The following is a 23,784-nucleotide window of genomic DNA, read 5'->3' as shown; positions in this document are numbered from 1 at the left end:
TGACAAAAGTTAAAAAACGTTAAAGAAAGAGCATATAGATCGGTGCTTCTTATGATAGTGTTGGATGGGAATTCTTGAAGTCCCTATTTCTTAAATTGACAAAGTCTAAGAAAAACTGCATCTACCTTTACTTTTTCCAATAAGGAGGAAGAAAGAATTTTCTATATCCTTTCATTAGTGTAAAATTGACAATTACATAATTACAGATGTAGCAATATTATATGTATCTTACCTTTAGCTCAGATGCCTGTATTTTATACTGACAAGAAAGAATAGAGTTTTCTTTTTGGAAAGTCCAGTTTTCTTCTTTCAGTTTCTCAATCTCCACAATCAGCTTCTGATCCTCACTTATCTTTTCCAGAGTAAAATTTGACATGCTTCTAAAATCATAAATTACCGTTCTACTATTATTGGAACACATAAGGAAGATTCATCGGAAGAATTTCAGAGGTGTATTTTTAAAAAACTATGTGTCAAAAGCTCAACAACAACATCTTTACTAGCCGATAATTAATTTACCATTGATGTAACTCTGAGTAAAACAGAATATTTCATGGCTCTGCTTCCTAAGAAAGTAAAGTCCGTTTTTCCAAAGTGTTCCAATCCACTACTAAGCTAGAAGAACTCTGAAAATTATATGCATTATCCCAAATGAGTTCAAAAATTCACATCACACATTAACTTGAGTGGTAACTACATTTCAAATTAAATTCCTAGAATGTATGCCACATCCTTATAGTTTTATTGACAATGTGAAAGTTTGTTGCCTTTTGAGAGTTTTTTAACTTTTCAAGTAATAAAAAATCTCTACTTTAGGATTATTTTAGTTGACTATGCAAATACTACCAATGTTTGATTCTGCTTAGCTTTTTCAAGATCACCTAGATACCATGAGCAGTTGTATACAAGACAAACATAGAGCTGTCTTCCTTTTTGTTCAAACCTATAGTCAATATTAGCTGCTTTACATGGAGTCAGAATCAAAGAGTCTACAGGATCTCATAAAGGCATCATAGTGCTGTGTGCTCTCGCCATTTTGTACATTTTTCATGAAATCACACATACAGTATGTCATAGAAGTGAGTACACCCACTCACTTTTTGTAAATATTTAAGTATATCTTTTCATGGGACAACCACTGAAAAAATGATACTTGGCTACCATGTAAAGTAGTGAATATATAGCTTGTATAACAGTGTAAATGTGATGTCCCCTCAAAATAATGCAACACACAGCCATTAAAGTCTAAATTGCTTGCAACAAAAGTGAATGCTCTCCTAAATGATAATGCCCAAATGGGGCCCAAGTAGCCATTTTCCGTCTCTGGTGTCATATGACTTGTTAATGGTACAAGGTCTCAGGTATGAAGGGGGAGCAGATGTGTTAAATTTGGTGTTATCGCTTTCACTCACTCATATTAGTCACCGAAAGTTCAACATGGCACCTCATGGCACTGAACTCTCTGAGGATCTGAAAAAAATGAATTTTTGCTCTACATAAAGATGGCCTATGCCATGGGTAGGCAAAGTTGGCTCTTCTATGACATGTGGACTTCAACTCCCACAATTCCTGAGCTAGCATGATTGGCTCAGGAATTCTGGGAGTTGAAGTCTACAACTCATAGAAAAGCCAAGTTTGCCTATCCCTGGCCTAGGCTAGGCTATAAGATTGCCAAGACCTTGAAACTGAACTGCAGCACAATGGCCAAGACTATGCAGCAGTTTAACAGGACAGGTTCCACTCATAATAGGCTTCCCCGTGATCAACCAAATAAAATACTGAGTGGAGTGGCTGTGCTCAGGGTCATATCCAGAGGTTGGTTTTGGGAAATAGATATATGAGTTCTGCCAGCATTGTGCAGAGGTTAAAGGATGGAGAGTCAGACCATAAGCTGAATGCTGCATTAAATTGGTCTGCAGGGCTGTTGTCCCAGAAGAAAGCCTCTTCAAAGATAATGCACAAGAAAGCCTGAAAACAATTTGCTACAGACAAACAAACTGAGGACACAGATTTCTGGAACCATGTCCGGTGGTCTGATGAGACCAAGATAAATTTATTTGGTTCAGATAGTATTAAGCGTGTGTGGTGGCAACCAGATGTGTTTTGCTTATAGTCAAGCATGGTGGTGAGAATGTCATTATCTGGGGCTGCATCAGTGCTACCAGGACTGGAAAGCTAAAGATCATTGAGGAAACCATGAATGCCAATATGTACTGTGACATACTGAAGCATAGCACGATGCCCTCCCTTGGGAGACTGGGCTGTAGGGCATTATTCCAGCATGATAATGACCCCAAACACACCATCCAAATGACCATTGCCCTATTAAAGAAGCTGAGGGTAAAGATGCTAATTATTATTATTATTATTATTATTATTATTATTATTATTATTATTTATTACACTTGTATGCCGCCCCACTCCGAAGACTTGGAGCATCTCAAAACAAAATACAAAGCACAAATCTAATATTAATAACAATTATAAAAACCCATTATAAAACAGTCATATCATCCAATTAAACCATACATAAAATAAAACAGCTAAGGGTCAGTTATGTACCCAAAGTCTGATGGGCATAGGTGGGTTTTCAATAATTTGCAAAAGGCAAGGAGGGTGGGGGCAGACCTGATCTCCAGGGGGAGTTGATTCCAGAGGGTCAGGGCTGCCACAGAGAAGGCTCTTCTCCTGGGGCCCGCCAGATGACATTGTTTTGTCGACGGGACCCGGAGAAGGCCAACTCTGTGGGACCTGATCAGTTGCTGGGATTCATGCGACAGAAGGTGGTCCTAAAGATATTCTGATCCGATGCCATGTAGGGCTTTATAGGTCATAACCAACACTTTGAATTGTGACCGGAAACTGATCGGCAGCCAGTGCAGGCTGATGCACTGGCCAAGCATGTCTCCAGACTTAAACCTATTGAGCATCTGTGGGGCATCCTGAAATGGAAGGTGGTGGTACGCAAGGTCTCTAATATCCATCAGCTCTGTGATATCGTCATGGAGGAGTGGAAGACGACTCCAGTGACAATCTGTGAAGCTCTGGTGAACTATATGCCCAGGAGGGATAAGGCAGTCCTGGAAAATAACATGTCCATGCAAAATATTGACACTTTGGGCCCAAGTTGACATTATCACTTAAGGGTGTACAGTGATCCCTCGATTATCGCAAGGGTTCCATTCCAAAACCCCTCGCGATAATCGATTTTTCGCGATGTAGCGGTGCGGAAGTAAAAACACCATCTGCGCATGCGCGTCCTGTTTTCCATGGCCGCGCATGCGCAGATGGTGGAGCAACGACAGTTCGGAGGGTGGCAATGGTTGTTTTTCATGCCGGCCCCCCCCCCCAGCACCTCCGGGCTCCTCGCCGCTACCCCCCCGCCCGCCCGATTCGCCCCTCTCACCGGCTTTCTTGGGGCACGAGTCCTCCTTCAGCAGCGCTTGTGACAACGGCTTCTCGGCTTTTTCCTTCCTTCCCTCCTTCCTTCCCTCCGTCCTTCCTTCCCTTCTTTCCCTCCCTCCTTCCCTCCCTCCCTCCTTCCTTCCCTCCTTCCTTCCATCCCTCCCTCCTTCCTTCCCTCCCTTTTTCCCTTCTCTCCCTCCCTCCTTCCATCCCTCCTTCCTTCCATCCCTCCCTCCCTCCCTCCCTCCTTCCTTCCATCCCTCCCTCCTTCCATCCCTCCCTCCTTCCTTCCCTCCTTCCTTCCCTTCTCTCCCTCCCTCCTTCCATCCCTCCTTCCTTTCATCCCTCCCTCCCTCCTTCCTTCCATCCATCCCTCCCTCCTTCCATCCCTCCCTCCTTCCTTCCCTTCTCTCCCTCCCTCCTTCCATCCCTCCCTCCTTCCATCCCTCCCTCCTTCCATCCCTTCCTTCCATCCCTCCCTCCTTCCATCCCTCCTTCCTTCCCTTCTCTCCTTTCCTCCCTCCCTCCTTCCCTCCCTCCTTCCTTCCCTCCTTCCTTCCTTCCGTAAAAAGCACTTAAACAATGACAGAATAAAAAACCCCAGCCCTCACCTGTGTTTGAATTTCATTCACTCAGTCATTCATTCATTCTTCTGTATGCCACTCAGTCCCAACACTTTCAACCCCACAAATTACCATTTCCCATCCCCTTAATGTACTGTAGTGTACCTCTACCTGTACCTGTACTGTACACATTGAATAACACACTTAGTCATCCTGATAGAAATAATAACAATATTTATTTACATTTTTACATTTTTGGGGGGGGGTTAGCATAACTAGGATAAATCGGGATCTTCTTCTATCACCATGTCTACAATGGACGCTGCAGGTGATGGTGTGACAGACCTCGTGGTTTTTGTGACAAACATAGTTATGGGCAGTTGTTGGCACATTTTCTTTTTCTTGGCTAACATGGCTCTGTATGGTGCAAAGGTGTTGTCAAGGGAGGCCTTAAATTGTATAGAGCGAGTCATGTTGGGATCCCAAAGTTCCACCATGCGTTGTACATTTGCAGCAGCTCTGTTCAGTTCTGCAAGCCGCTCAAGTGTTAGGCCAACATCTTCTTCTTCCTCAGCTTCTTCAGCTTCTGCTTCCTCCTCTTCTTCACTCGCTGACCTGGTCAGCTCCTCCAGATCTTTGTCTGTCAGCGGTAGGCCATGCTCATCAAGCAAACCATTGACTTCCTCTGGTGTCATGTCAACGAAGCCTTCTCCACCCAGTGCCTGTGCCAGCTTCACAGAGTTCTGGACTGCAGCATCTTGAATTTCTTCGGGAGCAAATCCCCTGTAATCATGCACCACTTCTGGCCACAATTTCCTCCAGCAGGCATTCATTGTCTGTGACTTCATATCCATTAAGGCATTCTGAATGTTCTTCAGACAAGATGCAATTGTGTACTGACGCCAGTAGCCCTTCAATGTGAAGTTTTCATCAGCATCCATTGCTTCCACGATGCTTCCAAGAGAATTGCGCGTGTACAGTGCCTTAAATGCGCGGATAACACCTTGATCCATCGGCTGGATAAGCGATGTGGTGTTTGGTGGCAAGAATTCGACTTGCACCCCATCATGTTCATGTGCCAGGTCATCATGGCCTCCAGCATTGTCCATTAGGAGAAGCACTTTGAAATTGAGTCCTTTGGCAGCCAAATAATCCTTCACCTGTGGGATGAAGCACTGATGAAACCAGTCCCGCGTGAGGGGTTTTGTAATCCATGCTTTAGGATTATGCATCCAGTACACTGGCAATGCATTCTTATTTCTGTTCTTGAGGGCTCTTGGATTTCGTGACTTATAAATTAGCCCTGGCTTCATCAAAAAGCCTGCTGCATTCCCACACATGATCAAAGTCACTCTATCTTTCATGGCGTTAAAGCCAGGGGCTTTGGCTTCATCTTGCATCAAGAAAGTCCGTGAAGGCATCCTCTTCCAGAACAGGCCTGTTTCGTCCATGTTGAACACCTGTTCTGGAAGGTAGCCCCCTTCTGCAATTAGATCTTTAAACGTGCGCTGGACAAAGTTTTCGGCTGCACCTGTATCTCCTGAGGCAGCTTCTCCATGCAATGACACACTCTTCAGGCCATAGCGCCGTTGAAATTTCTCAAACCACCCTTTGCTTGCTGTGAATGTGGCTGGGGTTGAAGAAGCAGAAGATGTTGATGGTTGGGGGTCTTCAGAGTCACCAGCACCTTCATCTACAGAGAATGACAGGAAAGGGAGAGAGAAGTGACTTGAATGAAAGCATACAGTCCTTCCATCCCTCCCTCCCTCCTTCCCTCCTTCCTTCCCTTCTCTCCCTCCCTCCTTCCATCCCTCCTTCCTTCCATCTCTCCCTCCCTCCCTCCTTCCATCCCTCCCTCCTTCCTTCCATCCCTCCCTCCTTCCATCCCTCCCTCCCTCCCTCCTTCCTTCCCTTCTCTCCCTCCTTCCTTCCATCCCTCCATCCCTCCTTCCTTCCATCCCTCCTTCCATCCCTCCTTCCTTCCATCCCTCCCTCCCTCTCCCTCCTTCCATCCCTCCCTCCTTCCATCCCTCCTTCCATCCCTCCTTCCTTCCATCCCTCCCTCCATCCCTCCTTCCATCCCTCCTTCCTTCCATCCCTCCCTCCCTCTTTCCTTCCATCCCTCCCTCCTTCCATCCCTCCCTCCCTCCCTCCCTCCTTCCTTAAAAAACACTTAAATACAGTAATGACAGAATAAAAAAACCCAGCCCTCACCTGGGTTTCCCTCATCTGCATCGCCTCCTTCTGTGTCTGCAAGACGGTTGTACAATTGCTGCGCCTTGGTTCGTATAGTGTTCGTATCCAAAGCAATGCTCTTTTTGCGGCAGTCTTGTACCCACACAGACAAAGCAGCTTCCATCTTCATAAGGCATTTGTTTCTAGGCGTCACCATTCTTTTTGCAGCCTTGTTGAATGTTATCAGAGAAGTTTGCCTTATCTTCTTTTCATCTTTCCGAATGTATCGCACAGTCGATTCGTTGATCCCATAATGCCGACCAACATCTACATTAGAACGTCCCACTTTCAGCATGTCCAAAAGTTCAATTTTCTCCTTAATTATCAGCATCTTCCTGCTCTTTTTAGCGTCGCTGCTTCCACTCCGCATGCAACGTTTAGGAGCCATCTTCCAAGAAGTCTTCACAAACAGCTCCAAGAAACAGGTCCAAGAAACAGGTCCAAGAAACAGCTCCGACAAACAGCTCCGACAAACAGCTCCAAAAGTCCCAAAAGTTTCAAAGCAAAGCACGCTGAGCAAACAACACTGATTGGCCGAGATTTCTGTCCATCAGCATTGTCGGGCGAAATGTTTGCAATGACAACGCTGATTGGCTGAAATTTTGCTGTATCACCATTGCCAGGCAAACTTATTGCAATGGCAAAGCTGATTGACCGAGATTTCGGCCAACCAGCAATGGTAGACGTCAGTTTGGTGATGACGCGTGACGTCATCGAGCGGGAAAAACCGAGCACGTATTTTTAATTTATTATTTTTTGAAAAATCGCGATATAGCGTTTCGCGAAGATCGAGATGGTATTATTTGTTGAAAAATCACGATATAGCGTTTCGCGAAGATCAAGATCGCGAAAATCGAGGGATCACTGTACTCACTTTTGTTTCCAGCAGTTTAGACATTAATGGCTGTGTGTTGCATTTTTTGAGGGGACACTGTTACACAAGCTGTATACTCACTACTTTACATTGTAGCCAAGTATCATTTCTTCAGTGTTGAAAATATATACTTAAATGTTTACAAAATGTGAGGGGGTGTATTCACTTCTGTGACATACTGTACATACAAAGCAAGGGCACCGAAATCTTGTGAAATTTTGGTTAATTTTTACTTTTTGCCAAAATCTCTTTCTCTCTCTCTCTCTCTCTCTCTCTCTCACACACACACACACACACACACACACACACACACATCCCCTCGTGTGATTTTGCTTCTGCGTAGGCGGAACCAGATGGACTACATCCCAAGGTTCTGAAAGAATTGTCAAATGTGATCTTAGAATCACTGAATGATATTTTTTATAGTAGAGCACTGGGGAACTATCTGATGACTGGAAAAGGACTAAATTTTAGATTTAATTGTGATAAGAATATTAATTGCTTAGAATGTGACATTATATAATTAATATAACTATCTTATTAAGAGTTAACAGTTTTCTGCTTTGTTTATATAGGTTGAGTTCATATATTAGATAGATGAATTGATAATGGTAATTATTTATTAGTATAAATGTAGAAAATTAATAATTAGAGAGTGGAAATAGATCAAATAAAAAAAGATATATTTTGATTGTTTATTATTCTATATATGAGATTGGTTTAAATATATTTGAAAAATATATTACGTGAAGATTTGAAAAATTAAATGACTTGGAATAATGTAGATAAAATAATGATGATTAATATGAGAAGCATTATGAGAATCTAAGAAAATTTTACAAATGAAGTTTTGACCCTCGTGGGGCATTTAGTTATGGTAAAATAGGATATAAGAAAAACAAAGGGTGAATAAAAAGATTAAGAAAAGTGAGTACGTAATATGGCTTACATAAAAGGAAAGAGAAGGAATAACTATCTTGGTAAATTAAACTACTAGCGATCAATTTGAGGAATTTTTTTTTATTAATTGGTGGAGATCCCAGAAGAAAAAATTAGACCTTTTTTGTTATTTAGAAGCAATTCTATTTTAAAAAAAATATAGTGTTAAATATAAATAACGTGAAAGATTAAAATGTATGACTGTGTATTTCATTCTAATATTGCAATACCTTAAGGTATATTGATTTATGTATGGAATGATGGAGGAAAAATGTTTTGCAAAAACTATATGAAATAATTGAAATCTGATTATAAAAATCAGTGAAAATTTTTCTCCTAAAAATCTAAAACATAATGAGGGTAGAACACTCGTAATAGAGATACAAATAAATCAGGAAACAATATTATTAGCAACCATATATGCCCCTAATACTAGACAACAATAATATTATAAAGATCTACATGAACAAATAATCAAATTAGATGAAAGAAAGAATTTGTATAGTAGGGTACTTCAGCACAGTATCAGATATAAAGATGGACTATAGAACAGTAAATAAAAGATTAAAACAAAGAAAGGCATTACACTCTACCTACTTTGATTTGATGAGGAAATTCAATCATAGAGATACTTGGAGGGAAAATTTACAGGAACCCTTCAACTAAAGAAGAAAGTAACAAAACCCCTAGGGCAGGACCGACTGCTGGCTCCTCCCTCTTAGAAGCGATGTCTCATGGTAAGCACTTACCAACGCCTCTTCTCCAGAATGGGAGGAGTAAGCAGTCAGGATGGGACTTACCAAAGCCCTAAGTCCCAAGAGAAGGAAGATCCCCATTTCTGAACTGTGCAACCTAGACTAATGATGAGTCATAATTATCAATTTTATAAAGCCTAATAAACTGGGATGGAGAGGACCAAATGGCAGCCCGGCAAAGCTCTTCTAAAGGACACTGAGTAGCCCAGGTTGCCGAAGTGGCAGCACTGCGCATCGAATGAGCTGTAATGCTAGCTGGGCGTGGGAGACCGCCTACTTCGTAGGCACTTCTAATCCATCTTTCAATCACCACAAAGAGAGACCAAATGAGAGCGCTCTAAACTGGTTATGCGTACCTGCATAACAAAACCTAAGGTATTTGTGATACTGTTTGGAAATGGGTATATGCAGGTAGGCTTCTGTTAGGTCCAAGGAGACCATAAAGTCTCCTCGACAGATACAGGCAAGGATGGAATGAAGGGAATGCATTTTGAATTTATGGAAAAGGAGAAAGGAATTGAGGCGCTTAAGGTCTAGGATTGTTCTCCAGCTCCCCGAGGTTTTGGGCACCACAAAAAGGATTGAATAAAATCCCTGAAAACACTGTTTTTGGGGTACCTGCTGGATGCCCCGGATGTCTAGATTAAGGTGTAAGATAGCGTCTTCCATGATGGCTCGTTTGACAGCCACCCTAGAGATGGCACAAGAAATGAAAAACCTTAGTGGATGGAAGGAACTCCAGGGAGAGCCCATGGCAGATGGAATCAAGCACCCAGGAGTCAGGAGAAATGGCGGCCCAGTGGTCAGCAAAGAAAGCCAAGTGGCCCCCTATGGGAAAGGAAGCGGAGCTACCAGAGACCACTTTTTGGTGGCCGTGAGCTGAAACCTCCCCTTAAGGGACGGTTGGCCACCTTCCCCCGAGCTGCCCTGTCATAGGAGAAATGGGAGCGGGAAACGAACTAGTTCGAGGAACCGTAGTTACCTGTGGAGGTGTACTGACCTGTAGACCAGGAATACCCTCATCTTCCCATTGATCCCATTCCCCGACGGAACAAACAAGAGGCCAAAAAAAGTGAAAAGGCTTCTCGATCAGTGGGAGGGAGTGCAGCTGCTGGGGATGAGGGCGCACGAGAGCGGGCGGGGAGAAGAAGGAGGAGGCAGAATGAACGCCCCACAGCTCGGGACCACAGTGCTGCCCCGCAGACCTAGTTCTGCAGCACGACAAACACCCCCCCACCACTTCCAAACATGCCAAGTCTCTTTTTTTCCCCTCCCTCAACTTTGGAGGCACTTTAATAGCAGGATTTAAGGCAAGCAAAGAGGATATCCCAGCGGCAGAAAAGACAGATCCAGGAGGACGGGGGGAGGTCGTTTGAGCATCAATGAGGGAGGAAGAGAAAGAAAAAAAGAGGGGGAGGAAGAGGAGAAGGAAGAGGAGAAGAAGGGGAGGAGGAGGAGAAGGAAGAGGAGAAAATGAGTCCCATAACCAACCCCTCGACCCCCTCCCAAAGCCCCTTCCTTCCTTTCTTCCTTCCCCAAGTTGTGCTAGCGCTGCCCTATGGCGCTCCAGAAGACACAGCTGGGGAAGAACGATCGCCTTCCCAGCCCTGCACACCAGCGAACGAGTGAGCGACCGGGGGGGAACAGCAGAGGGACAGGAGGAGGGGGGCAGTCATTTGGATGCTGGTGGAGGAGGAAGAGGAGAAGGAAGAGGAAGAAAGGAGGAGGAGGAGAAAAAAAGGGGGAGGAAAAGGAAAAGGAGGCAGCAGGGCTGTCAAGGAGGGCAGAAACCGAAGCGGGGCTGTCAAGGAGGGAGGAAGTCTCTCCAAGCAACTCAGAGAAAAGAAGCCCTCCCTTTGATCTGGGCAACCTGGAATAAAGGAAGCATTTCTGCATTCTCTGGGTGCTGGGGGAAGGGATAGATCTGTCCCAGCGCCCATAGAAAAGAGCCCTGCCTTTGATCTGGGCAGACTGGGATTAAGGGAGCGTTTTGCGTTCTCTGGGCACTGGGGGAAGGGATAGGTCTGCCCCACTCCCTATAGAAAAGAAGCCCTCCCTCCAATCTTGGCAGCCTGGAAAGAAGAAAGCATTTAGCGTTCTCTGGGCTTGGGGAAGGAATAGGTCTGTCCCAGCGCCCATAGAAAAGAAGCCCTCCCTTCGATCTGGGCAACCTGGAATCAAGGGAGTGTTTTGCGTTCTCTGGGTGCTGGGGGAAGGGCTAAGTCTGTCCCAGCACCCAGACAAATGTGAGGCACGGACTCACGGAGCTCAAGAGAGGAGAAAGTTGTGGGGAAAATGATCAGAATGGGGGGAGACAGAAACGGGAGGCAGGGACTCATGGAGCTCAAGAGAGGAGAAAGTTATGGGGGAAATGATCAGAGGGGGGTGGACAGAAACGGGAGGCAGGGACTCATGGAGCTCAAGAGAGGAGAAAGTTATGGGGGAATGCCCCGCTGGGCGAACTGGCTTTTCTCGCACTGGCTGTGGTGAAGCCGGACAGGCAGCCATGCCTGTTCCGACATAGCTGAGGCGACTCGCAACGCCAGGAGGATAGCCGAATGAATCCATCTGGAAAGAGAAGTGAGTACTTGCCTACAGAACTGAAGAAGAGTTTTTTTCTGTCTATGGTGGTAAGAAGAGTGTGTCTGAATGGATTTTGGATTTTTGTTTCTCGTTTGGCTGCTGGACAAAGTTAAAATGGCCTCAGTTTGAAGAAGGCAGCTAACTATGCGGTGTGGCATTTCAGCGAAAGTCTCTAAATTAGCGAAATTGCCCATCTTTTTTGATTATTTTTTTTAAACATTTAATAGTTTTTTTTAAAAATTGCCCTTTGGAATTTGGAATTTTTAACTTTTTCTTGTAGAACTCTTATCTTTCTTTTCTTCTATAAACAACTGTAACGTAAGACCAAAAGAAGAACAATCATCGGACGGGAGGTGATGGAAGATTATTGTTTTTAGAGTTTCTGGAGAGGAGGTGCATGCAAAAATTCAAAGAACCGATTACCTAGTGACATCGTGTGGCCGGAGGAAATATGGCAGGTGTTGCAGGCTTAAGATTTCCCAGCTAATGTTTGGAAGGAAGGCAACATATAAGATGAAGTTGCTTAAACTGAACTAAATGGTCCTGAACTGATTTGATCTAATTGGATTGATTGGCGTTTAAAGACAATATTTCTGCTGTGAGAAGATTGATCAGCCAACGTAAAGGAGGAAGATAAAGTGCAAAATGAAAAATGAATTGAATTAAACTGATTTGAACTGAGGTGATTTAATTGGACTGATTGATGGGATTTAGCTGGACTGATTGATTTCATTGAAATTACATTTGGACTGTTTGATTGGATGGAAATTATATTGAATAATATAAAGTGAAATTATTTTAAGAATTAATTACTTTTTTAAAAATTAAAAATTAAAATATCAGTAAGAATATTTAGAAGTTATTAAAGTTATTTAGAAGCTACTAAAAGACATTAACTTTTTTTCTCTCTTTTTACAAACCTGCAAATTATAAAAAGAATTTAGTATACATGAATTGGACTTATTAATAGTTTAATTTTATGGGAGTTTATCAATGAAAATTTATGTATTTTACAAATATATAAGCAGGTGATATAAAGTGTAAAATGAAAGAACTATATAAGAGGAGAAAATTTCAATGGCAATATAAATGAAAAAATTGAAAATAGTTTTGATCATTATGTATGAAAAAGATTATGATTAATTTTGGATGATTTTTTTTCCTTTTTCCTTTATTTGTTCCTCTTTGTTTTCTTTCTTTTTTATTATTTTGGTTGATTGAAATATAAATTGTCAATTTGATCTATGGTGATAAACAAAATGCGAGGAGAGGGGTATAGAAAAGGGAGGAAAGTTATAATAACAAGAGTAGGATTAATACAGATGAAACAATGAAAAGTTTAAATCAATAGATTAGGGAAGATCACCACATTAAGTTTGATAGTGGAAGATATTTAGAATTAGGAATAATATATAGATTAGGGAAGATTATAGCATTGCATTTAGCAGCGAAAAAATAGAATAGGGAAGATTATTGCACTGACATGACAGTGACACATAGATTAGGGAAGATAATTATGCTGGGATTGGCAGTGGGATTGATAGATTAGGAAAGATTACCATACTAATAATGGCAATGGAAAATATTTAGATTAGGGAAGAACATTAATATTTTGGTCTTTTTAATATAAGACATTTTTCGTACAAAATAGTGAAATAATAATGATTTATAATAATGATTCATACTTATTTTGATTTGTTAAAGCAGAAATGATATATTGATATAATGAAAGAAATGAAGTAAATGAATTGAGTAAGAAATAGCAATTTTAAAACACAACACTTCCTCCTACTTTTCTATTCTCCTTTTTCCTGTTGGTTTCCTTTTTTTCTCTTTTCTTTCTTTCTTTTTTTTTTCCTTCCTGGGGTTTTTAAGATGTAAAGTTGGATATTTTCTATTGTTAAGGGCAGCTGCGATAAAATGAGGGTCACCACTTTCAATAAGGGCAATACTATTTGGCCTGTCATCGGCCCTGAGAACATTTACAAAGCTCCATGATGTGCTCACAGCCAACCTCCAAACTCGTTCATTATGCCTGATGGCATATCTGGATGACATTGTAATCCTGTCCAGGAGCCCACGGCAAGCGCAGGCAGACCTTGCAGAGACTATCAGGGCTTTACAACTCCACGGCTTTATGATAAATTATCCCAAAAGCCACTTGACTCCAACCACGTGTCTACCACACCTGGGCATGAACATCGAACACACTCGATTGCAGAATATATCTCTCCCCCAACTGCTGGGAGAAGATCAGGAACATGGTACATTGTCTCCAACACCAAGGAAAAGTACCTCTGGCTTTCCTGTCGCAGCTCTTGGGGATGTTTGGCCTCATCTTCACGCCAGACTCTTCAATGGTTCCTGCTTCCTTTTAAGAGGGCATGAACCAGTCACTCCAATCGATCTGTGTCCCTCAGGGCGGAGGTTCGTCACTTGCTCCTGTGGTGGACATCCTCGGCCCTGCAACAGGGCTCCCCTTTTCAGCTACATCGGGAGATTATCATAACAACCGATGCCAATCTCTCGGGATGGGGTGCCCGCACCATCTCGCATGTGGCTCAGGGTCTCTGGAGTCAGGAAGACCTCACCAAGGTCAACAGCAATCTTCTAGAACTCCGAGCAGTATTCATAGTACCTCAAAGTTTCTCTCATCTAGTGGAAGAACTCCACCTGCTCATTCTGACAGACAACGTAGCCATTCCTTCTCATGTCAACCACCAAGGCGGAACGAGGTCATGTCGACTTATGCAGGAAGCCCATGAACCCTTTTCCAACAGCGACCACAGCACAATCGACTTTTGCCTCAATGTACTTTCTCAAATAAACAACCCCAAGAACAAGACAACCAATTTCAACTTTAAAAAGGCCAACTATGAAAACATAGAATCTTATCTCTCATCTCTTGACTGGACCACAATATTCTCTGGCTGTATCACTGTAGATGACTATTACAATATATTTTTGCTCAAGATCCAAATTATATGTACCTCTAATATTCACCAAAACCAAGAAAAATAAATTACCCATAAAAATAAGAAAGCTACAATCCAAAAAAGATTACTCTGGCGTAAAAATAAAACAGGCCATATTGCAAACTTTAAAAACCACTATAAAAATTTATGTCACCAAATAAAGACTGAATGTACCAACTATCTATCAAGAAGAAAGCCTCCTACGTACAAAATCAACTTCTGCCTTCTATAACTTTGTAAACAATAAACTCAAAGACTCTAGATCCATCCCACCCCTTAAAGGACCTAATGAGTATAACAATGAAACAATTAAAGCCAACCTCTTTAACATCTTCTTCAGCTCTGTCGTTGTTAACAGCAATGGCTCATGCCCAGCATTTCCCAGTTGCAACTCAACTAACTTCAATAATCTAACATAAATTGAATTTACAGAGGAAAATGTTAAAAAATCATTACACCTAAAACCTTTCCTTTCTATCGGACCAGACTGACTATACGCATACTTCTTAAAAAAGCTCTCCTCAACCCTGGCTGAACCACTAAGCATAATTTTCAAAATATCTTCTACAACTAGCTCCCTACCTAAACTCTGGTCTCTTGCCACAGTCATGCCTATCTTCAAAAAAGGTGATCCAAGCAACGTTGAAAACTACAGACCAATCTCCCTCACTTGTGTCACTTGCAAAGTCATGGAATCCATCATAAACCAATCCATTACACTTTATCTTGAAACTAATAACCTACTTTCCAACAAACAATTCGGTTTCAGGAAAAAATTATCCTGCAACCTACAACTCTTATACTGTAAAAACATATGGACTACCCAACTTGATCAGGGTAGATCAATAGATGCTATCTATATAGACTTTTGCAAAGCCTTTGACTCAGTAGTTCATGACAAACATCTTCTGAAACTAAAATCCTATTGCATCTCTGGATCTCTGCATGATTGGATTTCAGCGTTCCTGTCCAACAGACAACAAGTGGTCAAAATAGGTAATGCCATATCTAATCCTGCTCCAGTTAACAGTGGTGTCCCACAATGCAGTGTTTTAGGACCTACTCTCTTTACATAAACGATCTCTGTGACAACATGACAAGCAATTGTGTTCTCTTTGCTGATGATGTTAAACTATTTAATACTACTGACAATACTTCTACCCTTCAAAAGGACCTTGACCATGTAGCTGAATGGTCTACCAACTGGCAACTTCAAATCTCTACCAACAAATGCTCCGTCCTACAAATTGGTAAAAAGAATCCGAATACTAAATACATACTTGGTAAAACTGAACTAACAGCGGACCCTCACTCAGTCAAAGACCTTGGAGTACTCATTTCCAATGACCTAGGTGCTAGAGCCCACTGTAACAGCATTTCCCAAAAGGCTTTAAGAATTGTAAACCTAATCTTATGTAGCTTCTTCTCCAGAAACACTGATTTATTAACCAGAGCATACAAAACATTCGTCAGACCTATTCTAGAATATAGTTCACCTGTGTGGAATCCACACTGCATATCAGATATTAATACAATCAAAGGAGTCCAAAAATACTTCACAAGAAGAGTCCTTCACTCCTCCTCACGTAACAAATTACCATACTCCTCCAGACTTCAAATACTAAATCTAGAAAATTTACAACTATGTCCTCTCCAAACTCTATTTAACTGTTGTTCATAAAATCATACATCATAATGTACTCCGTCAGTGACTACTTCACCTTTAACAACAACAACAGAAGAGCACGTAATAGATAAAAACTGAATGTAAATCGCTCCAAACTTGACTGCAGAAAATACGATTTCAGCAATAGAGTGGTCACCGCCTGGAACTCATTACCTAACTCTGTTGTTGGTTTCCCCAACCCCAAAATCTTCAACCTTACATTATCTACAATTGACCTCTCCCCTTTTCTAAGAGGTCTGTAAGGGGCATGCATAACTGCACTTATGTGCCTAATGTCCCTGTCCTACTGTCTTATTATCCTTTCTATTGCTACGTTCTATTTATGTTATGCTATGTTAATATGTACTATAATACTATACTTGTTTGACAAATAAATAAATAATAAAAAGTATACAGTGGAGTACCCTGAGCTTCTGTCTTAAGCCCAGTACTTTGCTATAAACAAGATGCTATAAACTAAAAGAGATAGAAGGGAACTCATCAAATTTACAGGATTATCCAATACCACAGAAGATAGGCTCAAGACTTGAATACTGGGCCCTATCTAACAAAATTAATTGTTGATGGTAAGGTTCTACATTTAGGCAAGAAAAATCAAATGCAAAAATATAAAATAGGTGGTACTTGGACCTAATAGTAGCTAACTGTGAGAAGGAGTCTTAGTAGACAATCACTTAAATATGAATCAGTAGTGTGCTGCAGCTGTCCAAAAAAGCTAATGCAATTTTAGGCTGCGTTAACTGAGGGATAGAATCAAGATTATGAAAGTTTAATACCACTTTATAATGCCTTGATAAGACCACACTTGAAATATTGCATCTAGTTTTGGTTGCCATAATATTAAAAAAAAAGACATTGAGACTCTATAAAGAGTGCAGAGAAGAGGCTAAAACATACAAAGAACGATTGCAAGAATTGGCTCTGTCTAGATTAATGAAAAGGATGACTGGAGGTGACAGGACAGCAGTGTTCCAATATCTAAGGGCGTGCCAACAAAGAAGAGGGGGTCCAATCTATTCTCCAAAGCACCTGAAGGCAGAACAAGAATTAATGGACAGAAACTAATTAAGGAAAGAGCCAATCTAGCACTAAGGAGAAATTTCCTGACAGAACAATTAATCAACCTCCATAAGTTGTGGGTGCTCCAATACTGGTGATTTTTAAAAAGAGATTGGATATAATCATTTGCCTGAGATGAGATAGAGTTTGAGCAGGGGATTGGACTAGAATACCTCCAAGGTCCTTTCCAAATCTATTAGTTATTCTGAAGATTTACAAAGTGTTGTTGAAGTTGAATTAAAATATGAACAATGGGCAAACAATTTTGATTACAGTGGTCCCCCGAGTTTCGCGATCTCGATCATTGTGAAACGCTATTTTCTATGGCCACGCATGCGTAGATGGCGCCGGGCAGATCAGCTGCTGGGCGGCTTCCCTGGGTCTTCCCCCTCTTGCTGGCGGGAGGGCGAGCGGCGGGCATCAGCGGGGAGTTTGCGTGGGCGGCGGGGAAACCCCAGCGCCGCTTCCCAGCTGAGTCCTGAAGCCAAACGCGGAAGTTCGCTTCAGGACTCAGCTGGGAAGCGGCGCGAGCGAACGGCGTGGGCGGGCGAAGGGCAGGCGCGCGGGCAAACAGGCGGGGGACAAGCGGCCGGCGGACAAGCAGCGGGCGCGGCAGCAGCGAGGAGTTTGCGTGGGCGGCGGGGAAACCCCAATCTTCGGCTCCTCGCTGCTGCTGCGGCGGAAGTAAAAACACCATCTGCGCATGCGCAGATGGTGTTTTTACTTCCGCACCGCTACTTCGCGAAAAACCGATCATCGCGAGCAGTCCTGGAACGGAACCCTCGCGATAATCGGGGGACCACTGTATAGTGTTTCAGCAGTGGATAAATAGGTGGAATGAAGAGCTAAAATTTATGCTGAATTAAAATCTTAAAGAAAAATCTATAAAATGATGTACTATTGGTATTTATGGAAAATTGACAAAGGTGTATAAAGGTGTTTTAAATATTTGCTGGAAAAGAAGTACTTTTCATCGTATCTGTTGGACTTGCAACAAGGCAAAGAAGCACTGGGACCAGATTGAATTTTAATTCAGAAGATCGTTGTAATAAATTTATAGCAGAAGTTTAAAAATATGGCTGTTGGTCATAGATCTGGAAGGGAAAATGGAAATTATTACATATGCAACTACTTTAATTTGGGGAAAATAATGTAATTAGCTTGGTTTCTACTAGAATAGAATAGAATAGAATAGAATAGACATGATCGAAACATTTAAATATGTAAAAGGGTTAAATGTTCAGAAGGGAATTGTTTTTAATAGGAAAGTGAACACAAGAACAAAGGGGCACAATCTAAGATTAGTTGGGGGAAAGATCAGAAGCAACGTGAGAAAATATTATTTTACTGAAAGAGTAGTAGATGCTTGGAACAAACTTCCAGCAGACGTGGTTGGTAAATCCACAGTAACTGAATTTAAACATGCCTGGGATAAACATATGTCCATCTTAAGATAAAATACAGTAGTACCTCGTGATACAAACCCTCGTCTTACGAACTTTTCGAGATACGAACCTGGGGTTCGGGATTTTTGTGCCTCTTCTTACGAACGTTTTTCGCCTTACGAACCCGCCAATGCGAACGCCGAACCCTGAAGTTCAGCAAAAGTTCGGGTTCGGCGTTCGGGTTCAGCCGAGAAGTGCCGCTGCCCAGCTGTCACCTTTTGAAACAGCCGGGGGGCTTCTCGGCATTCCCCCGAACGCCGAACCTGGAAGTTCAGCAAAAGTTCGGGTTCGGCGTTCGGGAGGCCACCGAGAAGCACCGCCACCTGGCTGTCACTTTTGCAGAAAAACTGCGGAGCTGTCGGCTGGTCGGGAGGCTCAAACAGAGGTGGGGAATCCCAGTAGGGAATTCCATGGGCAGAACTTTGACATCACGGAGACATCCTTCCTGGCCGGCCGAAACGTGGACTCCAGGAAGGACGTCAAAGCTCCACCCATGGAATTCCCTATTGCGATTCCCCACCTCTGTTTGAGCCCCCTGACCGGCCGACAGCTCTGCAGTTTTTCTGCAAAAGTGACAATCGGACGGCGGCGCTTCTCAGCGGCCTCCCGAACCCGAACGCCAAACCCGAACTTTTGCCGAACCTCTAGGTTCGCCATTTGGGGGAACAGTGAGAAGCCCCCGGGCTGTTTCAAAAGGTGACAGCCGGGCGGCGGCACTTCTTGGCAGCCTCTCAAACCTGAACCCAAACTTTTACCGAACTTTTCGGGTTCAGCGTTCAGGAGAACACTGAGAAGTGCCCAGCTGTTTCAAAAGGTGACAGCGCCCAGCGGAGCGCCGTTTTTGCTATTTTTTTTCCCTTGCACGCATTAATCCATTTTACATTGTTTCCTATGGGAAACATTGTTTTGTCTTATGAACCTTTCGCCTTACGAACCTCCTCCTGGAACCAATTAAGTTCGTAATACGAGGTATCACTGTACAGGAAATAGTATAAGGGCAGACTAGATGGACCATAAGGTCTTTTTCTGCCGTCAATCTTCTGTTTCTAATAGAACAGAACAGAATTGAATTCTTTATTGGCCAAATGTGATTGGACACACAAGGAATTTGTCTTTTCTGGAGTTTCTGCTCTAAAGATATACAAATGAAGTTTTTATTTTGGCTTTTGATGATTAAATAGGTAGTTATTACAGAAAGTCTAGCACTATCTTTATATAAGTAAAAAGCTGAGGAGATTAATTTTATTATATAACTTACTGCATATAAATTATTATATAACTTCCTGTACTAAAAAAAAGTTGGAAGGCAGTTTTTTTTCTCTCTGTTTTATTCTCCTTTCCTTTTTTCCTTGCCCTCTTTCTTATTGTCTGTTTTCATTTATATTTTATATCACTAAAATACGAAATAATTATTGCTTAACAAATGAGACTCATTTCCTTCTAGAGAAATTCAGGCTGCATTAAGAAATCAGATTACATTCAGGCACTTGGCTGGACCACCCTTGGTGTTTCAGTATTCTGCTGGTGAGTATGCTCCAAAATATAGGAGAAACCAAGAAGTAAGTCAATCTTTAATGAAATGAGGATCAAACTAAAGTTCTGATAAATTACCCTTTCAAATGTTAATATAATTAAATATGTGAGGAATAATAAGTTTTTCCATTGTAGCAAATTAAAAATTGATGCAGTATATTATATCATTATATACCATTGTTTTTCACAGCTATCAAATTATATCACAGAAAACCCTTTCCCACTACAACTTACTGGATCGAAGAAATATGATCTATAGATTTATTCTCATTTCTTCCAATCAGAGACGTATCACCAAAACTTCCTGTCTCTCTAGTACTTCCCAAGGTATTTATATCCAATTTTGGAGCTGATGTTTTGTCATTCTTATCCAAAAAGAAATCTGTTTTACTGTCCATGAATTTTTTTTTTATGGAAGATTTCTGAAGTTCAACAAAGCCTCTCTTAATCATTTCTTCCCCAACATCTAATGTACCACATTCTGCCTGGGTAACAATGGTACTGTCCTGATGCACAGTTTTATGTGTTATCATCATTTCTTTTTCAAATATCAAACTATTCAGAAACATCCTCCCCTGCAAAATAAAATGTAGAAGGTATTATAGCAGAAATATGATCTTACAATTAAAGAATCTCAGAACTAATCAAGTTCACTACTGCAGAATATACTCTCTCTCTCTCACTCACTCACTGACTCACACACACACACACACACAGCAAAGGTTCATTATTTATGTCAAAAACAAATTACACAAATGTACAAATTGCTTCCAGTACTTCGATCACCTTGATAGCTATCATTCAGAGCCACACTCAATCTGATTTAACCAAAACCTAGAAAGTATATTCACTTCAAGTATTGCTTTAGACAGTTAGCAACTGAATGCATTAATTTTATTATTTATCTATTTATTTATTCGACTTCTAGGCCGCCCAATCCTGAAGGACTCAGGACAGCTTACAAAATAATACAATACAAATACAAAAAGATGCAGAGCAATAAGAAGAAGTCAAATATAATATCTAAAACTAAAACCACATAAAAACCCATTTGTTATAAAAACAGTCATAATCGCATGCATACACACCATTCATATAGTTTGGCCGTGAAAGATGTATAATTCATGGCCCCCAGGCTTGCCAGCAAAGCCAAGTCTTCATGGCTTTATGGAAGGCCAATAGGGTGGAAGCAGTACAGACATTGGGGGGTAATTGCTTCCATAGAGCCATGGCAGCAACAGAGAAGTCCCTCCCTGGCAATCCCATCAACCTGCATTGGTAGTCGACGGGATCTGCAGGAGGCCAACTCTGTGTACTATTATTGGTCACTGGGAGGTATGTGGCAAGAGACGGTCCCATAGATAGTCTGGTCCTGAGCCATATAGGGTTTTATAGGTAATAACCAACACCTTGAATTGTGCCCGGACTAATAGGAAGCCAGTGCAGCTCGCAGAGCATAGGTGTTATCGGGGTATACCGAGGTATACCCATGATAGCTCTCGCGGCTGCATTCTGGACAATTTGCAGTCTCCGAACATTTAGCTGGCTGGTTCATCTAAATATTCACAGTATCTCTTTGTCTGTTCATTTTTCACACCCTAAAAATTCCTGGTAATTCTTTTATAAGTAAGAAAAGAATATAAAATGGAGTAATCATGACTTTTAATCAGAACAAAACAGATTGCTCCTTTTTGTTTTTGTTTTTTTAATTCTATTCAACTGAGCACTGCAGGGCAGTGCCGAGGAGTTTAACTCATTTTTCGCTGACAATGTCGCTCGGATCTGGGTGGACCTCGACTCCAATTGAATTGCAGTGTCAGCTGACAACGAGTCAGTCGAGGTGACTGGGGCTCGTCCTTGTCCATCTGTCTGGGAGGAGTTTGACTTGGTGACACCTGATGAAGTGGCCAAGGCCATTGGAGCTGTGAGTTCCGCCACCTGTTTAGTGGATCCGTGTCCCTCTTGGTTGGTCTCGGCCAGCCGAGAGGTGACATGGAGCTGGGTCCAGGAGATTGTCAACGCTTCTTTGGGGAGGGGGTCCTTCCCGGCTCCTTATAAGGAGGCACTTGTGCGCCCCTTCCTCAAGAAGCCCTCCCTGGACCCAGCCGTGCTTAATAACTACCGTCCAGTTGAGAAGGTGGTGGCGCTCCAACTCCAGCGATCCTTGGAAGAAGCCGATTATCTAGACCCTCAACAGTCAGGATTCAGGCCTGTCTACAGCACGGAAACTGCTTTAGTCGCGCTGATGGATGATCTCTGGCGGGCCTCTGTACGCTGTCCTGGTACTTCTTGATCTCTCAGCGGCTTTTGATACCATCGACCATGGTATCCTTCTGCGCCGGCTGGAGAGGTTGGGAGTGGGAGGCACTGTTCTTCAGTGGTTCTCCTCCTACCTCTCCGGTCGGTCGCAGTTGGTGTTAGTGGGGGGGTAAGAGGTCGACCTCTAGGTCTCTCCCTTGTGGGGTGCCTCAGGGGTTGGTCCTCTCCCCCCTGCTATTTAATATCTACATGAAACCGCTGGGTGAGATCATCCAAGGGCATGGGGTGAGGTATCATCAGTATGCTGATAATACCCAGTTATGCATCTCCATCCCATATCCAGTCAGCAAAGCAGTGGAAGCAATGTACCGGTGCCTGAAGGCTGTTGGGGTCTGGATGGGTGTCAACAAGCTCAAACTCAACTCTGACAAGACGGAGTGGCTGTGGGTTTTGCCTCCCAAGGACAATTCCATCTGTCTGTCCATTACCCTGGGGGGGGGAATTATTGACCCCCTCAGAGAGAGTTCGCGACTTGGGCGTCCTCCTCAATCCACAGCTAACACTGGAACATCATCTTTCAGCTGTGGCGAGGAGAGCGTTTGCCCAGGTTCACCTGGTGCACCAGTTGCGGCCCTATTTGGACAGGGAGTCATTGCTCACAGTCGCTCATGCCCTCATCGCCTCAAGGTTCGACTACTGCAACGCTCTCTACATGGGGCTACCTTTGAAAAGTGTTCGGAAACTTCAAATCGTGCAGAATGCGGCCACGAGAGCTATCGTAGGGCTTTCTAGATTCGCCCACATTTCTCCAACACTCCGTGGCCTGCACTGGCTGCCAATCAGTTTCCGGTCTCAATTCAAAGTGTTAGTAATGACCTTTAAAGCCCTACATGGCATCGGACCAGAATACCTCTGGAACCGCCTTTTATCGTACGAATCCCAGCGGCTGATAAGGTCCCACAGAGTTGACCTTCTCCGGGTCCCGTTGACTAAACAATGTTGTTTGGCGGGCCCCAGGGGAAGAACCTTCTCTGTGGCAGCCCCAGGGGAAGAACCTTCTCTGTGGTGGCCCCGGCCCTCTGGAATCAACTCCCCCCAGAGATTAGAACTGCCCCCACCCTCCTTGTCTTTCGCAAATTACTTAAGACCCACCTGAATCGCCAGGCATGGAGGAACTGAGACACCTCCCTCCCCCAGGCTTTTACATTTTATGTATTTTATGGTTTTTTAGTTGTTTTTTAATATTAGATTTGTTTTCCATTGTAACATTGTTATTTATTGTTGTGAGCCACCCCGAGTCTACGGAGAGGGGCGGCATACAAATCTAATAAATAATAATAATAATAATAATAATAATAATTATTATTATTATTATTATTATTATTATTATTATTATTATTATTATGTCAGTTACTTTTCCTTGCAATTTTGTATATATAGATTTTACATTTGAAATTTACATGGAAAAACAT

General features: G+C 42.5%; 1 protein-coding gene across 3 annotated transcripts in view; it reads right to left on the bottom strand.

The window, feature by feature from the left end:
* STK31 (serine/threonine kinase 31) overlaps positions 1-23,784 on the bottom strand; it is a 114,665-nt gene that overhangs the window by 76,068 nt on the left and 14,813 nt on the right. For all 3 annotated transcript variants that reach the window (XM_070726414.1, XM_070726416.1, XM_070726413.1), the window contains exons 7-8: positions 20,288-20,628; positions 233-380 (exon numbers count right to left, since the gene is read on the bottom strand). In XM_070726414.1, coding sequence (XP_070582515.1) covers positions 233-380; positions 20,288-20,628 — 489 coding nt within the window. The remainder of the gene's footprint in view (positions 1-232; positions 381-20,287; positions 20,629-23,784) is intronic.

The sequence above is a fragment of the Erythrolamprus reginae genome, chromosome Z (genome assembly GCF_031021105.1).
Source record: "Erythrolamprus reginae isolate rEryReg1 chromosome Z, rEryReg1.hap1, whole genome shotgun sequence".
NCBI classification, from domain to species: domain Eukaryota; kingdom Metazoa; phylum Chordata; class Lepidosauria; order Squamata; family Dipsadidae; genus Erythrolamprus; species Erythrolamprus reginae.
This window is presented reverse-complemented; position numbering and strand designations above follow the sequence as displayed.